At 35.9% G+C, this 19184-nt stretch overlaps 2 protein-coding genes across 5 annotated transcripts; one reads left to right on the top strand and one right to left on the bottom strand.

The window, feature by feature from the left end:
- Nucleotides 1-1889: 1889 nt before the first annotated feature.
- Sps1 (inactive selenide, water dikinase) lies at nucleotides 1890-3903 on the top strand. The gene has a single exon (XM_077443971.1). The coding sequence runs from the start codon at nucleotides 1953-1955 to the stop codon at nucleotides 3165-3167; it is 1215 nt and encodes a 404-aa protein (XP_077300097.1). The 5' UTR covers nucleotides 1890-1952; the 3' UTR covers nucleotides 3168-3903.
- A 2259-nt stretch (nucleotides 3904-6162) lies between these two features.
- Nucleotides 6163-12880, bottom strand: LOC143920862 (DET1- and DDB1-associated protein 1). 4 transcript variants are annotated; one of them, XM_077443854.1, is made up of 4 exons: nucleotides 12557-12880; nucleotides 7979-8117; nucleotides 7699-7760; nucleotides 6163-7621 (listed from the first exon to the last, which is right to left on the bottom strand). In XM_077443854.1, exons 1-4 carry the CDS (start codon nucleotides 12845-12847, stop codon nucleotides 7541-7543), a joined length of 573 nt encoding a protein of 190 aa, XP_077299980.1. In that variant the 5' UTR covers nucleotides 12848-12880; the 3' UTR covers nucleotides 6163-7540. The 4 variants fall into 4 exon arrangements, with proteins under 4 accessions (XP_077299980.1, XP_077299982.1, XP_077299983.1 ...); XM_077443856.1 differs by lacking the exon at nucleotides 12557-12880 and adding an exon at nucleotides 12110-12350; XM_077443857.1 differs by lacking the exon at nucleotides 12557-12880 and adding an exon at nucleotides 12097-12335.
- Nucleotides 12881-19184: the final 6304 nt, after the last annotated feature.

Here is a 19184-nt window from a genome sequence, read left to right as displayed (position 1 = left end):
TAAGATTAGGAGTCGGGGTAGATGGTTTACAGGACAAGTACGCGTGTATGCGTGAAATTCATGGGAAGAGCTGAAGAAAACGTCTACCTCCACTTGTAATCTTAATTCTTTGGTATGGGTTCATTATTCGAATCTCCATCAACTCAAAGTTTATGGTGTAAGGGCCACCGCTTCTATGTACACAAATTATACTTCTATGTACATAGGTCTACTACTATGGGTGCTTGAATAGGAGTTTGTATTAAGGTGACCATTCGCGCTGATTTTACTCGGACAATACTGGTTTTTTGGGTATCTGTCCACAAAACGTCACTAAAATCTCGATCATGGAACATCTGGCACCCAAAAATTTCATCCATCGATAGTCATCCATGCGAACTATCATACTAACGAAAACTCGAGTGCCAGATATTCCGTATTCGCGATTTTCGTGGCAATGAATATCGTTTATCGTCAACGTAGTTGGTTGTTTTGGTTGTTGCTTTCACTTTAATAAAAGTATAAGAATGGGTCACATATTTATTTATTTATTTATATATATTTTAGCTATCAAGCTAATTTAAAAATACATCTTAATTATTATACTTAACTCTAAAATTTATAATTAACTTATATGTACTGTCCCTCACAGAGGTGTCTCTTCGCACCTCGCAGGAATGCATCCATGTTTTTAGCAGACCTGACGCACTCAGGGAGGGCATTATACATGAGCACACCCCTGTGAAAAACACCCCCAGCCGTCTTATTCTTTCTTACTCTACTTACATCTAGTTTGTCCTTATTTCTAGTATAAAAACTATGTTTATCTCTATTCCTTATTATAAATTTCGAATGGCTCCTATTCCAAGAGCTATCCGACTTCTTAATGAAATCGTTGCTGCCGAGACTGAATGTGATATTTTCCACCTTAGTGAGCGTAAATTGTCGGAAATTACTCTAACACATTTATCTGGTAGTCTGCACTCATCATTGTTTTCATGATTGATTGTGATTTATGAGTGAAATTTTAATTAACTCTCTTCCATTTGGGCCTTACAGGGATGTTTTGTATTTGTAGTTGTTTCTTACATATTTATTGAAACTGGCTGTAGGTGCAAGGCATTCCTTATGCTATATTTTATTTGATATTTTTACTTTATCTGTTATTATTAAATGCTATTTTTTATGTTTATGTATGGATGTATTTATGTTTATGTTTAATTGTTATATTTTTTTTTTTTTGTGTTATATTTTTTGACCATTGTGGGGCTTTAGGAATTCCTGTTTTGCCACAATGGTCTGTTTAGAATAAATAAATAAATAAATAAATAAATAATCATCAAAATACTTAGGTAATAACTTATGATCTAACTTATAAACAAAAGACAATGTACTAATATTTAGACTAATTCTAATACTCATCCATCCTAATTCATCTAGCATACTTCCAATACTCTTAAATCTACTTATACTCTTAAATTACATATACGAGACCGTAAACTTGAAAAATGCCTTATCGTCCTATTATATGAACATGATTTTGAAAGCGAATAGTCCAATCGTGGAAAACCATACAAGGGAGATAGACGTTCAATGTTCGGAGCGATTGGCAGCGCTGTGCGTCACATCAAACAAACGTCAACGCATGCGACGGCGCCAAAAAGCCAAAGCCTTCGTTCTCTAGGGCCTTCCATAGGTTAAAACGGACTATGAGCGATGCTAGAAATGTAAATCGTCGGTTTCAGGTGGATCGAAGGCGTCATAGCGGCGCTTGAGCGCGTCGCCTAGCTGCTAAAAACTGACTTCTCCTCGACGCGGAGCGCGTGCCCGTCTCGACCAATCGGAGAGCGCGCTGTTTGGCGTCGACCAATCACAGCGAGGCGGGTTGTCGCGCATGCGCAGACCGCGCTCCGGGGAGAACGCCATTTTGCAAGCGACCTCGCCGGTATTCGGACTCTTGACGTTTCTCGGCCATGGCGGAGTACCAGACCGTGGGGGGCGGAGCCCTAGGAGTAGCGCAGCTCGAGATGTCGGCGAACCCCAACGCCCTCGCGCTCAGGCGCCCCTTCGACCCGTTGGCGCACGACCTGGAGTCCAGCTTCCGCCTGACGCGTTTCGCCGATCTGAAGGGGCGGGGCTGCAAGGTCCCCCAGGAAGTCCTCGCCAAGCTGGTCGAATCGTTACAACAGGACTACTCATCTCAAGAACATGAACACGCTCACTTCATGCACATGGCCATTCCGCGCATCGGAATCGGTCTGGATTGTTCCGTGACGCCTCTCAGACACGGCGGACTATGCTTGGTACAAACCACTGACTTCTTCTACCCGCTCGTTGACGACCCCTACATGATGGGCAAAATCGCATGCGCCAATGTCCTCAGCGACCTGTACGCGATGGGCGTCACCGAATGCGACAACATGCTCATGCTGCTCGGCGTCTCCACCAAAATGACCGAGAAGGAACGAGACGTGGTCATCCCACTCATAATGCGCGGATTCAAAGACTCGGCTCTGGAAGCCGGAACCTCCGTCACCGGCGGACAGACCGTAGTCAATCCCTGGTGCACCATCGGAGGAGTGGCATCCACAGTCTGTCAGCCGAATGAATACATTGTCCCGGACAACGCCGTAATGGGAGACGTCTTGGTCCTGACGAAACCGCTGGGAACTCAGGTCGCCGTAAACGCTCATCAATGGCTCGACCAACCCGAACGTTGGAATCGTATCAAACTGGTAGTGTCCGAAGAGGACGTACGCAAGGCTTACCACCGGGCTATGGATTCGATGAGCCGCTTGAACCGGATCGCGAGTCGTCTCATGCATAAGTATAACGCTCACGGATCTACAGACATTACCGGATTTGGTCTGCTCGGCCACGCTCAGAATCTCGCCTCGCATCAGAAGAACGAAGTCTCGTTCGTCATTCACAACTTGCCCGTCATCGCTAAGATGGCTGCTGTGGCCAAGGCTTGCGGGAATATGTTCCAACTGTTGCAGGGTCACTCGGCGGAGACTTCCGGAGGACTTTTGATCTGCTTGCCGCGTGAGCAAGCCGCCGCTTATTGCAAGGATATTGAGAAACAGGAAGGTTACCAGGCGTGGATCATCGGAATCGTCGAGAAGGGCAATCGCACGGCTCGTATCATCGACAAGCCCAGAGTCATCGAAGTTCCTGCTAAGGATTAAATGTTTTGCCATTGAAATAATTTCATCGAACGTCGATCTGTCCTTGTTTTTTTTTTTTTTCAGATGTCAACAGATCGTTCAAATTAACACCTACTACTATTACACACACACACACACACAAAGAATTTATATATATATATATATACATATACATATATACTATATGTAGTTTGTAAAGTATAATTAAGCTGTAATAAATTGGTGTGCATTTATCTATTTTCTGAATATTACATGCAGCTGTAGACAGATCTCACCGATGGACTTCTTTCACACATTTTCCTTATGCTTATTAATGTTACGTTTTTCATAACCAATTTACATGTTCGCAGATCATTGCTCTCTTGACTGCTTGAGCCATAATAAGTACTTCTATTTCTTTCGAATAGTTTTGTGCAGACTAATGCCACTATGAAGCCGATTTCTGAACGTATCAGTGTGCATAATAGATTGAATCTTTTTATATTGTAATGTAATAATTATTTTGTAATATTTTGTTTCCAACGATGAAAACTTTCGCAAAGGGAAAGTATATATTTTTTTTATTGCTTAGATGAGTGTATTACGAAAAAAATTTTTGTAACTTCTCTTTCAAGTTGTTCAATCATTAAAACTTAAAGCCTTTTAATTCTATATAATAGACATAAGATTGGTTTAACATATTTAGGATTTATGTTGATAGTTTTTAATGATTCTTCCATCTTTTGATTCTTTTAAACGAGAAAAATATATTTTTTAACAATTCACAATTGTTTTTTACTTAACTCCCTTCTCCTTTTTATCTTATTTTATTTGAACCATGAATAAATTTTGAAATAGAATAATGGCTCGTGACAAAATCACCGTTTTCTTATTTACTAATAGCTTCATATAATTGAAAAAATTCATAGTATATAAACAAAAGACTCAAAATACCGGACAATAGGCTAACTTTTGAATCTGTTGTAAGCTATTCATTTAAAATTCTGAATATTTGCTGCAAGAAATAGGCAATTCATATGAAATTTATTGTTAATATTTGTTCAGTATCGGACATAATACAATTCTACAATAAAGAATGAAGATATAAATCTAGTATATCTATTTTTCAGTTCACAATTACTTTGTAAATGTATAGATAAAGCGAAATATATAAATCATTTGTCTATCTATCACAATATTGATTCAATTACTAACTAGTTTCATTCGGCTTCGCTCAGTATTTGTTTAACACTCATTTGTTTTTCATAAAATTATAAAAAAAATGAATATTTAATGTCAGCCAATCAGAAACGAATTACACCTACAAAATGAACGTCTTTGTTTTATATATAAAATTGAATCCATATTAAGCGTATTATTCATTCAAACTGCTTCAATACAAAATACATAAAGAATCTTATGGCATTTGATTCACTCATCAACAGCATTTTAGCATTCAATTTGAACGATTCCATTAATCGCAAAAATTAGTGCTGGAACGCCATTCCGACAATTTACCAAGTAAACGTATAAGAAAAAACGAATTTTAATGTATATACATATCTTATCTACATATCCATACACACAATATTGCAGTCCTAGCTGAGAAAAACCTATCTTGAGTATGTCGTTGCGAAAATTTGGAAAATCTTAAAACCATATATGTATATGATAAAATATTTAGCATCAATATTTCTCAGTAGCGGCTCGTGAAAATTCATAGTGTGGGGGCTGTAGAAACTAATCAGGCTGTAGTAGCTCATTAACCATACCGGTGATCAAATGAAAACAAAAATAGCATGCATATGTACTATACTGAGGTCTGCAGCCCATGTGGACGACAAAAATAGCATGTATTTGTACTGTACTGCGAGGGCTGTAGCCCTGCAGATCACATGGACGAGCCGTCACTGGTATTGCTACTTTTACTCGTTTGAGTATGAGGAAATACCTCGATTGAATGTCAAGAAACTTTAAAATAAAGCCTCATACACCATACCCGGATCTTTCAACTTTCATCCATTCATAATTTGTTTTATTCCTGTCAATCATATATAGCATTTTCTTTGGTGTACTTTGAACTTACTTTATTAATATTAATATTTTCACTCGCTTGACTGTGTCTATGAATTCGATGATTCATTTGATTGCAAAAAAAGTGCTGGAACGCCATTCCGAGAATGTATATATTTAGCACAATTTTTTGCATATTCATACGATTGAGCACTTCTAAGTATACGTATCAAAATAACTTATCTACAAATCCGTACACGCAAAGCTATGCAAGCCTAGTTGAATATTGTTATCACAGAATAACACGGACAAGAAAAAAATATCTCGAGTAGCTGGGAAAAGTTGAAAAACCTTACAAATCGTTGAAAATACCTCGTTTGTCAGAAAAATTCACAGCAAAGCCTCATAAATTATTCCCAGATCTTTAAACTTTCATTCCTGTCAATCTAATAATATACTAGTGGTTTCATTCATGTTTTTTTTATTAAATTAAAAAAAAAAGAATATTTATCGATAGCCCAACAGAAACTAATTACACACACACAACGATCTTTCTTATATATAAAAATAAGATTTTCTTTGGTGTACTTTGAGTTTACCTTTTGTCTTTCATACTCCATTTAATATTTTCATTCACTTAGCTATGTATATGTGTGAATATATTATAATAAACATTTATTCCAGGTAAACATTTCCATATTTTTCATGTACACCTAGTTCTGCGAGGCGTTTTTGCGCTTAACGTACCTGAACAAGTAGCCAATTACGTTTATTTGTTTAACCTTGACGAGACTTAATAATACGACAGCAATGGAGTTTCATATTTATTTTTTCTTTTATTCCATTCAAATCCAGTTTCAGTACAGAGCATGGTTAAAAATTACAATGTGAAACATAAATAGAGAGAACAATAGACTGCAAAATTTGCTCGATCGTAAAAATATGATTGATTTACACGTCTCACTCAGTCGAAGATTGTTTGTTCACTTTATGCGTCAGATTACAGTAGTTTTTCAAGTGTTCAAGTAACACAATACTTACAAGGTAAAGTAAAAAACTGAAAGTAGTAATCGTTACTAATGAAGATGATATTATATGAATAAAAAGTGAGCGAGCTGCAACTGGTACTTATCTTTCAGTAATATGAAAATTAGCAGTGGCCACATGCTCATCGAAGACTTAATTCGCCAATTTAATACTATAAATATATTAAACAAACGTCCAAAACATAAAAATATCATTTTGACACGAGACCAAAGATCAAAATGTCCAATGTAAGATTTTTTTACTATAAAAATTAAATGAGTGACGTTTGGGTATTTTAAAATGATATGGAACTCTTATTGAGCTCTTAGAAACGTATCAATATGTAATACATATATACCAGTTTGCTTCGGCACATACAGTATTTATTAAAAAAAATAAAATACCTCTACACCGAGTTAAACTGATACTTTATTACATTTTGACTTACTATTAGAATTTTAATAATTTGCGATGGAATTTGAAATCAAATAAAACGCAATCATCATCATTCACACATAAATATTAATTAAAAAGTAATAATTGATAATATAATATGATTTATTTAATTTTTTTTATCATTATTAATTATAAGTTTAATGCATCTCGACTTTATTTTAATGTTTAACATTCAAATTTTGAGGAATGTCAATATCAGTGCTTTGTCAGTGTTCAATATATCATTAAAATGCAGGTTAAATATTTACGGAAATAGAGAATGCGAGATGTGCTTTATTTTTTAATTTTAACTTTGCTGGAATTTCCCGGATGCAATTATGAAAAAATTAATCGAAATGATATGAGTAATTTTAATGATCTTCATGCACATACATTTATGCATTAATACATACATAATTATATATTTGGATAGACATAATAAATTAAAATGAACAACCATTTCCGAAATTAGAATTAGCTAATCAAGTTTCACAAATATTGATTGTAAAATACATGTTTCATTGGCTTGGCATCATTTTTATTTTTTGTTGTTTTTATACTATGCTATTTGTGTATGACTCAGTTTTTCATTGAATACAAAAATGTACAAAACATTATTGAATATTAGAAGTTCATCGTCCATTTCACGAAAATATTACGTAAAAATACGTACACTTCAACTGGTTGTAGTATGCAGCGTCAAATCTGTTTCCATTGCAATTGCAATAAACAAATAAATTATATTTTATTTAATAACAATTGCTTTTGCACATTACCCTATTCATTTTCGTCAGATTCAAGATACATAATATTTAATCTTTACATAAAAATTGTAAAATGAAAAATTGTAAGTACACAAACAACACCATTTAAATATACTATAAAAATAAACATAAAAACCACCCATTCGACAGTCGGATGTGATTCGAAAGACATAAATTTTACGGAGAATTAAGACGAGGTCGTTTTCTTGGTCTACATTCTTCAATTTCTATGTTTCCATCGCGCTTTTTAGGGGAGTTCTGCAAACAAACATAGTATCGATTAATAAAGCATTTCATTTTTAATCAAGAATGAACAAACAATACTTGATTAATACCTTTTTTTCCCATTGTTGATGTAAATATCTCAAAAGTATGTTGGTTTTTTCTGTTACAATAACTGAAAATAAACAACAAGTAATTATTATCATATCAAGAAAGTAATTTTTAATATAATTCAGATGCACGAGTTGCCAACACTTATATGAGAGAGAGAGAGAACTGATTTGATTCAAAATAATTCCCATTAAGATTTATATATTTAATATTACTGTGAAATATGTACGTTTTATATATTTAGGCAGATAATTTACACGAACAATGATCTGTATAACTCACTTTGTTCTGATGGAAATTCAGTTGTTGGTAAATAAACAGACGGTCTCTTTGAACATGTTCTAATGCCATTATCAGTATTGAATAAGGTGAAATTCTGTTCATCGTATGATGGTAAGTCCTTTAAAAATTCCCGTATCGACTGAAAAACAAAAAACAAAAAATAAAATTGGTACATCAAGTTTGGCGACAATAGTTTTGGAAAATTTCAATGTAAAAGATATGCACATTCTCCAAATAGCAAATATTAAAATCATTGACTTCAATCGCCAATTCGTACTACTAACTCTCTGCCTATCTTCTACGATGAAGTCACCTTCATTGGATGTTATAACACTCATTATTTTAATTAGTAGTATTTTCACGTATCGAAGCAGTTTATTCACAAAAAAAGTAACCGGGCCAATATTAAATGTATCAACTACGATACGATGCGTCATTTAATATTTAACAAGCATTATACAGTGCAATTAAACAAATAGTATTACTGTAGGTAGATTTTAAAGACATTTGAAAGCAGACGTATCAAATTCGCTTTCTTGCTCTGTGGGCAATATCGAATATAACAATGAATTGACCATGGGTATTTACTTGCGATAGCTTTATGCAAAAAAGAGGTACTCGACCTTTGTATCGTATTTACACGTTTCAAATGTATATTGAGATACAACTGAAAAGTTGATAATAAAAAACATAGACTTCATATATAGCTAAAGCCTAAGTAGATTATTTTATGCATGGAAGTTTTGTCAATTTCAATTAAAAGATGCCTTTTTCAAATTCTAGTGCTTTTTTTTTATTGTTCTAATAAATCCGAAGAAATATGGCTAAAGATAACTATCTTGAAGTTTTGCGTTTACTACAATTTTCATCGTAACTTTTGTACCTATTTTTAAAAAAATGCTTTTTAAAAACTAGCTTCTTCTATATTTTGTTTATAAAATTAAGACTATATAAAAAAATAATTGAGAAATCACCAATTCTCTCTGTTAACTTTGATCATGAGTATAGCAAAGTGCTCAATCTGCCATAGCGAGAGGGGAGCGAAAAGGGAAAAAACGATCAGATCGGTGTGGACAAATGCGACAGTGTGGACGATAGACGTCACCGTGAAGGAAGATGCAGTATTTTCAAACGTGTCTATTACGATTATTTTTCACCATAGTAATGGCGGACGTCATTTCCACTTATATAGATGACCAAACCGAGCAAAATGACAAAGTTTGAAAACGATTGGATAAGAATCCAAACTTCGTCAGACGACAAAATCGATTCTGAACTAAGAAGAGGTCTGTAAAAAGAGAATTTTTATTCAGACAAAAGTATTTTTTACAAGTACCCTAAGACATTTGTCAATAACTGTATATATAAAAAATTTGGACGTAATCCACCAACACAAATATGAATATTAACAATTGCAATTACTAATATCACAAAATTTGATTATGCCTATATATGTTACAGTCCAAATGTTTACTCCAGTTAGTTCATATACAAACTATAGGTTTTTGTTTAAGTGCTAAAAGTCTATAAATATGTTGATTCCCACTAGGTGTTGCATGAAACTTTTTAGATGTCAAAACACAGAGTAATTCAAATGAGAAATGCTGTGTTAATGGTTATAATTGCCACATTTGTTGATTGTTAAAACACGTATATATTAAGGTGACTATTATTACTAGTTTTACCAGTACAGTACTGGTTTTTTTGGGTATCTGTCCTGGTAAGCCGTGAGATAAAACGAGTACGTTTTATGTAAAAGAACTTTTTTATGGAATAGACTGATTGAAATATTTATAGACTTCAGTGAAAATGACGTCTCCTAAAAAAATATTGTCTCTGTTTACTAGGAACAAATGCACCTGTAGATCTAATTTTCTTCGACGAGCAATATGTGGTCCAGTGATAAAACGGAACTAAATATTGAAAATTTAAAATGTTTGCTTATCACTAAATATAGTTTTAACCAGTCTTGTGTAGAATTTTATAAGAATTCATGTTTTATGTAATTGTGCGTTCACGATTATACAATGTTTCTTTTTATTAACCCCTTTGAGTGCTAACGTCTTTTCTGTTGAAAGCCTGCCACGCTGAAAATTTGGCCAACATTTCTAACTAGAATTATTTAGAAATCCAATACAAAGCAAGTATAAAAATTGTAGCCAATCCAGACAAACCCTAGATAATTACCGCCGAGGAATTAGAGTTTTGCAAAGGTGTGTTTAGGCTCTCTAATATATCTTGCAACAATATAAATTAAACAAAAGAAGTCTATTAATGAAAATAGTTTTCCAAAACTAGTTCCATCTGCTTCATTGTTGTTAAAATGTAATGCTCACAATCTAAATTCCAAGTCACAATTTAAAATATTCAGCAGTTGGGGATTTCCATCGGGTAATTCTGCTATGGTTATAAATTCAGAAATTCCGGTGTAAATCAGTCTTTATAAACATTGACACGGATTACACGACCCATATTCAATGCATTTTTTTTCAATGCTACCTGAAAAGGCGTAGCGGGTAGTATTCTTGTTGATTTTTTACACACTCAAAAAACAACGCTTATTGGCGTATTTTAGGTTCATGGACTTGTTGGCAAAACGCCGATCGGCGTTGGTCAGCATTCAAAGGGTTAATAGAGACATATATACAGAGAGATGTAATAAGAATAGAGGGGCCCATACGAATAAATAATTGTTGTCAATTTTAAGCGGTACGTCTCTATAAATACGCTACATCGCACGGAATACAATCGGATAAATTTACTTATAAAAATATATCCCATGTTGTTTATTCTGTGTTTTTGAATGTATTGTGCAATTTTTACCAATGCCTGCTCATCTTGCGAGTAATATAAACAAACAGAGAAGTTTTTATCGGACATACGTCGAGCACCAAGCGTCAAATACGACTGATGCTAAAATTATTTAGATCTGTCCGTGGAGTGCCGCAAGGGTCCAAATTGGGACCATTATTATTTATATTATATATAAATGATATTGTTAAGGTAATTAAGATGTGTAAAATACATTTGTTTGCAGATGATACATTGATATATATAATTGGAAAGAATGTTGATGTAATGTCTGAAATTTTAAATATAGAATTAAATTATGTGAATGACTGGTTGTGTGAAAATAAATTAAAGTTGAATGTAAATAAAACAAAAATGATGTGGTTGAATGGTAAAAATAAAAATATATTGAATGAAATTAGAATTGATGATAAGTTAATTGAAAAAGTTGAAAATATAAAATACTTAGGTGTATACATAGATTCAGGACTAAATTTTAAAATGCACGCTGACTATATAATAAAAAAAAATGGCTAGAAAAGTTGGTGTATTATGTAGATTAAGAAATATTTTAAGTAAAAAAAGTTAAATTTTAGTGTTTAATTCAATTGTCTTGCCACATGTGGTTTATTGTGCTTAATTTGTTTAGTGGCCAAGATTTAGAAAAAATGCAAAAAATACAGAATAAAGCTATGAGAGCTATTTTGAATGTGAGTAGATTTAAGAGTATTGGAAGTATGTTAGATGAACTAGGATGGATGAGTATTAGAATTAGTCTAAATATTAGTACATTGTCTTTTGTTTATAAGTTAGATCATAAGTTATTACCTAAGTATTTTGATGATTATATAATAAGGAATAGAGATAAACATAGTTTTTATACTAGAAATAAGGACAAACTAGTTGTAAGTAGAGTAAGAAAGAATAAGACGGCTGGGGGTGTTTTTCACAGGGGTGTGCTCATGTATAATGCCCTCCCTGAGTGCGTCAGGTCTGCTAAAAACATGGATGCATTCCTGCGAGGTGCGAAGAGACACCTCTGTGAGGGACAGTACATATAAGTTAATTATAAATTTTAGAGTCAAGTATAATAATTAAGATGTATTTTTAAATCAGCTTGATAGCTAAAATATATATAAATAAAATAATAAATGTATATAGAAGACGGAGCAAACGATTGAGAATACTTGAACCTATGCCTAAAAGTTTGTACACGAGCAAACCAGTTCGTTTGTCAATTTGTTTTTTTGTATACAGAACAGAAAAACTACAATATTCATGAACGAACGAACGAACATGCAACATATATATCGTACGAAAGGTGTTACAGTTGAGTCGTACCAGACGTGACGGAATACTATGTATGCCATTCGAAGGGTCCAAAAGTTTCGACGATAAAGATCCGTGTGTCATCTCAAATCATGATGACGCTGCAACGTTCGATATCGAGCACCCGATTACGATAATTGAAGTTCGTCTGATCCGATGAAAGGGTGGACAGGGGAAAGGTTGATTGGTGAACGTCTCCTAGTGAGACGCATACTTTTGACGCGATCGTGTCAAAATTAGGCAATCGATATAGATGGAGGGATCATGGTCGATATCGATCGCGCTACGGCCGCTCCAACTGTCACTTTGCATGTGGCCATCAATGCGTGGAGGCCGCGAGGCCACTCGTTGACATGTGGAAGTGGACGATGGGAATGTGGGAATGTGGGAATGTGGGAATGAGGGAATGAAGGAATGTGGGAATGTGGAGTAGAGTGAAGTGGAGTGGAGTGTACTCACTTCCATGTCCGGTGTGGGCGTGTGAGCGAGGGCCCTCCTGGAGCGCGTCTGCGGGGGCGCCGAGGCGGGGGCGGCGGGCGCGGACGGCGCGTTGGGGGCGAGAGGCGGGGGGGGGGCGGCGGCGGGGGGCGCTCGGTCGGCGCCGCTGCCGCCCGGACTGGTGTTGGCGTTCTGCCTCGTGGTGGCGGCGGCGGGGGCTTCGTTGGGGGCGTCGGGGGCGGAGGCGCCGGGGGCTTCGGGCCGCGTGGGACTCGAGCGGAGGCTGCTCCTCAACACGAGACTCGGATACATCGAGTGATATCAACACGACCGGTGGCCCGAGTCGTCTGCCCGACCAGCCATGTCCGGACACAACAACAATGCAACCACACACCGAATTCCAATTGTGCAACTCCGTTCTTATTTTCCCGCTTCGCAGTACTAATTGGGTTTTTTTTCTAGCAATTATGACGTTTTATTGGTGAATCGCTACCAGGATAACCGCCGCTACGATAATCGCGCGCGCGGATCTACTGTCGCACGAAAATTCATCGCATAGGAAAATTTCCGTACAGAAAACTTTCCAAATATTGCTCAAAACTGCCCAATCTATATATATATATATATATATATATATATATATATATATATATATATATATATATATATTTTTTTTTTTTGGTGCCATCTTATCGATTCCCGATAAATCATCACCAGCGATATCGTTGCTCTTCAGATCATGTACGGGCACTACGGAATCATCACTCCGTCCCCAAAATTGTGAATTGGGCTTCTGAATCTCTCACATTCAGAACACCAATTCGTGAGGCTTTTTTCGCTTTAAACGCCTCTGCTGGTGAGTTGTGTCCAATAGCTGCAACGCTTCTATGTTAGGGTGACGGTGCAGTCTCAACTCGTGCCTCCCGGCGCATTCTCGGATGACTTCTTTTACTTTTTTGATTTTAAGGTCCTTGTGGATCTCTTCATTTGTGACGAAGCGATATGCATCGGTGATAATCCTCAAAAACTGGTTTTGACATCTTTGCATTTTTTCGATATTGGATGGCTTACTGCATCCCCACAGTTGTATGCCATATGTCCATATTGGCTTCACGATTGCCTGGTATATCAGTTTTTTGCATTGTAGGTCTAATTTGGAGTGTCTTCCTATTAGCCAATGCATTTCTCTTTGTTTAATTCGAATCTGTTCTATTTTTTTTTTAATGTGATGCCTCCACGTAAGCCTTGAGTCAAGATGCAGTCCTAAATATTTAGCTGACAAAGCTTGTGGAACTTGGATTCCGTTTATGAAAGTCTGAGTGCTGACACTATTTCGTCGCAGTGCAAATGTGACCTGCATTGATTTTAGCTCGTTGAGTTTCATTTTCCAGTCCTTGGTCCATTTGCTGATCTTGTCCAGTGCACGCTGCAGGCGTTCAAATGCTTCCTTCTGTGACTCGCTCGATGACATAATGACTGTGTCATCTGCAAATGTTCCAATGAATGTCTCTTCGCTTGTCGGGATGTCAGCAGTGTATATCAGGTACAGTATAGGCCCTATAACGCTTCCCTGTGGTACTCCTGCAGAGGCTGTGAAAAAGTTAGAGAATGCCTCCTCATGAGCAACTCTGAATTTGCGTCCGGATAAGTATGATTCCAGTAATTTGACATAATTTCCAGGTAATGACTTGCTGATTTTGTGGATAAGTCCTTCGTGCCATACCCTGTCGAAGGCCTGTGAGACATCAAGAAATACAGCTGGACAATACTTTTTTTTCCTCTAGCGATTGCTCTATTTTTGAAATAACATATATATATATATATATATATATATATATATATATATATATATATATATATATATATATATATATATATATATATATATATATATATATATATATATATATATATATAGGAAGTCCGCTGGGTAGTAAGGAGGATTGCAGGAGAGAGAGACAAGTAAAAGCGATCTCAATTCAATCTTATACGTTTATTTAGAACAATAGGTAATCGATGCGCGTACGCAACCGGCGCGTCAAGGCGCGACGCCTACTACTGTCGCCCGGACAAGGTTCGGTAGTACCAACCTCAACATTAATACATACAGTGCATAATACCAACTGTTCGGCATGAGCCACATCATTATACATAATTATAATCATTTTATATTAATATCCTACATATATATATATATATATAAATTAATGTTTGTGTGTGTGTGTGTGTGTCTCAAATAAGCTGCTAAACCACTGAACCGATTACAATGAAACTTTCAGGATTTGTTGTGTGCATGTGAAAAAACGGGAAAAAACGGGAAAAAACGGGAACGGAAACGGGAACAGAAAGGGGAAAAACGGGAATGAGTGTCATTACAACGCAATAATTTCAAATGTGTTCGCTACTTGCATTTTTCCAACAAATGGGAACGGGAACGGGAATTGCATGCGTTATTATGGCATTGTAACGCATGTTGGAGTTCAGCTAGTTCTCATATAAAAAAGCAATATTTGGACAATTTTCCTGTGTGACGAATTTTCGTGCGAAAGGAGATACGCGCGAGCGATTTTCGTAGCGGTGGTTATACTGGTAGCGATTCACATTTGGGATGTAATCACCGAACCCGTTTTATTTTTTATTTAGTGTTTTTATTACAAAGCAAAGAGTTTATATTTGACTTAAGAGGGCTGTACACCCGAAACCTTAATTTTGTTACCGTTCCTTTCTTCGATATATATATTGAGTGAATGCGACAATATATATCAATATATATATTGAGTGAATGCGACAGTTGCGCTTCGACCAGATAAAACGTGTTTTAAATTGACAAAATCGAGGGTTCGTATTCTACTATTTTCTCCTCCAAAACTGGACCAATTTTTAAAAAAAATTCATCATCGGTATGAGAAAAATATTTTATTTGCATCTATCGGCGTATTTTTTTAAAAATCGACCGTTAAATAGCCACGCTAGACTCTTTTTGTGGGTGTAAAAAAGAGGTGATTTTAAAGATGTTTGGCGGCTCCTAGCTCCTATAAAAAATAATTAATTAAAAAATAAAACGATAGATGCACCCCAATGGTGGATATCCATAGCATATTAAAAAATAATTTCTCTAGTGCCATAATTGAGGTAGGGAGAAGTATAGTACGTTTGTATGGACAAGGCGCTGCTGTCCAGCCCTCTTAATGGAGCCGTCCACACACAAGATATCAACTAACGATATTTACTGAATCTAGTAAATACCGTGCGTTCGAACGCAATGCTCTCATACGTTCGATTCATGGTATTTACTAGGGTTCGGTGATTACTAGTCAAATGTGAACCGGTCACAGGACAACCGGGCGCTCTAGATCGGTCACACGTGATCACCCGTCACACTAAAACTGGTCACGAGAAAACTGGTCACACCCTAAAATCGCTCACGATAAAACTGGTTGACCGATTTTAGGGTGTGACCAGTTTTAGTGTGAAGGGTGATCACGTGTGACCGATCTAGAGCGACCGGTTGTACTGTGACTGGTTTACATATGACTAGTAGTCCGTTTACCATTTACTAGACCTAGTAAATATCGTTACCGTGCAACTTTGTCGGCCGACTTGTTGCGCGACACGAAAAAATGTATGGAAATGTGTGCGACAAACAAGTTGACGAGTGTGGCAAATCCCATCTACCTGAATGCATTGGTCTGGTCGCCCTCAACCAAGTTGTTCGCGAGTTGAGCGGTGCGGCCCGGCCCTTAGTTGATATCTTGTTTGTGGACGGCACCATTCTCTGTTTTGACAGAATTAGCTCGAAATTAAAAAAAATGATAATCGTTTCAACGGAATTGCCATTTGAAATTGTAAAATTAATCCGATTTAATTTTTATTTTAAATATGATGGCACACATCTAATATATAATTTCGAAAGACATTTTGTATTTAACTATGTATGTAAGGTATGGTTGGAAGCATCGAAAACAAATCAAAGTGCCTATGACGACGATATCGATATCGTTGAATACTTTTTTTTCGATTCAAATGAATTTTATGAAAAAAAACAAATGAATTTTTACTATTAGATTAACCATGTTTAAGCTGTTCATATTACAAATACTAAGCAAAGCTGGGTAAAATCACTAGTACAAAATAAAAATAAAACAAAAGAGAAATAGAACGAAAAAAAGACAATATTTAAATTTTCATTAAATTGAACACTGCATGGTAATTAGAATCGACGAGAAAAGGGGAGGGGGAGCCAGCGTTCGGACCCCGAGTTCCAAAACTCGGACTACTCGAGGGGCTCGGTATCACGCCGTCCGACTGACCGATATTGATATTTATTTTATTCTACATTCGTAGCCTGTGTGCACACAATTGTGCACTCAGTAAAATATCGTAATTCAGATCAACGGAATTAATAATTTAAAATTTAATTTATTTTTGAAAAAAAAACTTTTATTTTTGCCGGCCGATCATGTGAACGAAGTGATATGCCGCGTCTCTTTCCACGATATACGATTCCAAGGGGAGAAAAAGAGGCGGAGCATGGTGTTAACAGCGAGTACTTCGTACACACGCACGCACGAATTAGACAATTATTATAAAATATAAAAATAGATACATATATTTATTTAATGCTAAATGTTTATTATTTTTCGATCCACCTCTTTTTTGTGTCCATGTGAAATCGTACCTGTTATATCATATTTTCTTATTCAATTATTTTAAAAATTTAGAAAATTCTGATAGATTTTTTGGATTTTAAAAACATATCTATAAGATTTATAGGATTCGGAATTAAATTTTTCCGAGCCCAGGATACCTCTGGGCGGCCCTGATGGTAATATAATAAAAAATTACAAAAACATAGTGTGTAAATATAAAATAAAACGATGAATGACAATGAATCAACCGCAAATTTGCTTCTTCACCTTAGCCCTATAAGTACTGATTGAATTAGAGAACAAATCAAGGCAATCATCTGTACAATCGTAAAGACGGCATATCCGGGCAATTGTACCATTAAATAAAGTGTTATTATTAAAATTTGGTGGATAAAAAATTTTTTAACATCTAGTGAATCGATTATTGACATTAAAATTGATATCTGCGCAAACAGATATATCAATAGCACCAGGACTTTTTCCCCATGTAACGCGGTTGAACGGCGTTCCGACACCTGTTTATCTCAGCATTTTTTATTTTTCAAACGAATATTCTATATAATATAATTTGAATATAATCTTTACAATAAAAAACTTGACAAGAAGTGAGTTCCGACACCTTCTTTTTTTTACAAAAAAAAGCCCTGAATAGCACCATTAACTATTTTACTAAGCATTAGCAAGAGCAATAAATCAGAAAATTTTCTGCGATGAAACAAACTTAGAATCTTAAATTTTCACAAAAAAACAACAAGGTTCGTTTAAGTTAGGTCAATTTTGAAGATTTAAAAATAGCGCTTTCAGCAGGTTGCATTGATAAAGCTGCTTACTAATACCCGCTTTTGACATTGATCCGTTGGCGGCCCGTCCATATGGGTTGCTTAGCTGCAGCCCTCCCAGTATAGTACATATGCTTATATGAATATACGGGTTTGGTGCAAACGATCGAAAAGCGCCAGATTGAATCACAGATTAACTGGATGGCTGCTTTAAACGCAATTCTCGACTTCACGAATGAAAAATTGCACATCAGATGACGAGTAACCTTTCGATGTGCACAGATGCAATTATTAAAATGGTAATTATTAAAATTGAGTTGGATCTTTCTGGCGAGTTTTTAATAATTTAATAAGGAAAAATTCGGAACTAAAGTATCAGAAGCACAGAACGTATAAAGGGTAGGTAGGAACGTATACGAGGGACTTCGGGTAGATCTCGCTTAGTGTAAGTGCGAGCAGTGCGCACGCATAAGGTACACGTGTCGTTAATCTGTGATTCAGTTTGTCTGGCGCTTTTCGATCGTTTGCACCGCATCGGAATATACCTATAAAAACTTATCCTTGGCTCTATCCTAGTGTCTACCTACTGGGAGCTTTATATAGTTTATATATATACATATGTAATTCCCTTGAGTCACAACTTTGTTGGTTTGGTGAGTGATCCTTAAACTATTTCAGAATTGGGCTTCAATGTACCTAACCAATTCGGGTATATGAGATACTGCAGTTTGTTCTCTTCTTCTGTGACACGTATCAATATGATAACTTCGTCGCCTGTTGCAAGGAACATCAAGTTACTCGATCAAATTTCTATTAGCTTGGATTTATTTAATCTAAAGTATACTGATCTAGTCAAGGGATTGTTTAATTTGAGATAGTAAATGTGTTATAGAAATTGTTTTAAATTTGGAACCTTCCCTAGTTGCTGGAAGGTTGGAAAATTGTTTGTCATTAAAAAGCACAATACTGATAGACTGGCTAGTGACCCTAAGGCTTATCGCCCTATCAGTTTGTTGCCTATTCTTGGGAAGGTCCTAGAGAGGTTAATTTCGAGTCGGCTCAATAGTTTCCTTGACGATAACTCTGTTTTATCCGGTGGTCAATTTGGATTTAGATCGGGAAAGTCTACTGTTGATGCAATTCGCTGTGTCTTGAGGGAGTCTTCGGACTCTCCATCCAAGTATGTAGTTGCTGTTTTGTTGGACGTTGCTGGAGCGTTTG

This window comes from Arctopsyche grandis, chromosome 13 (assembly GCF_051622035.1).
Source record: "Arctopsyche grandis isolate Sample6627 chromosome 13, ASM5162203v2, whole genome shotgun sequence".
Lineage (NCBI taxonomy): Eukaryota > Metazoa > Arthropoda > Insecta > Trichoptera > Hydropsychidae > Arctopsyche > Arctopsyche grandis.
This window is presented reverse-complemented; position numbering and strand designations above follow the sequence as displayed.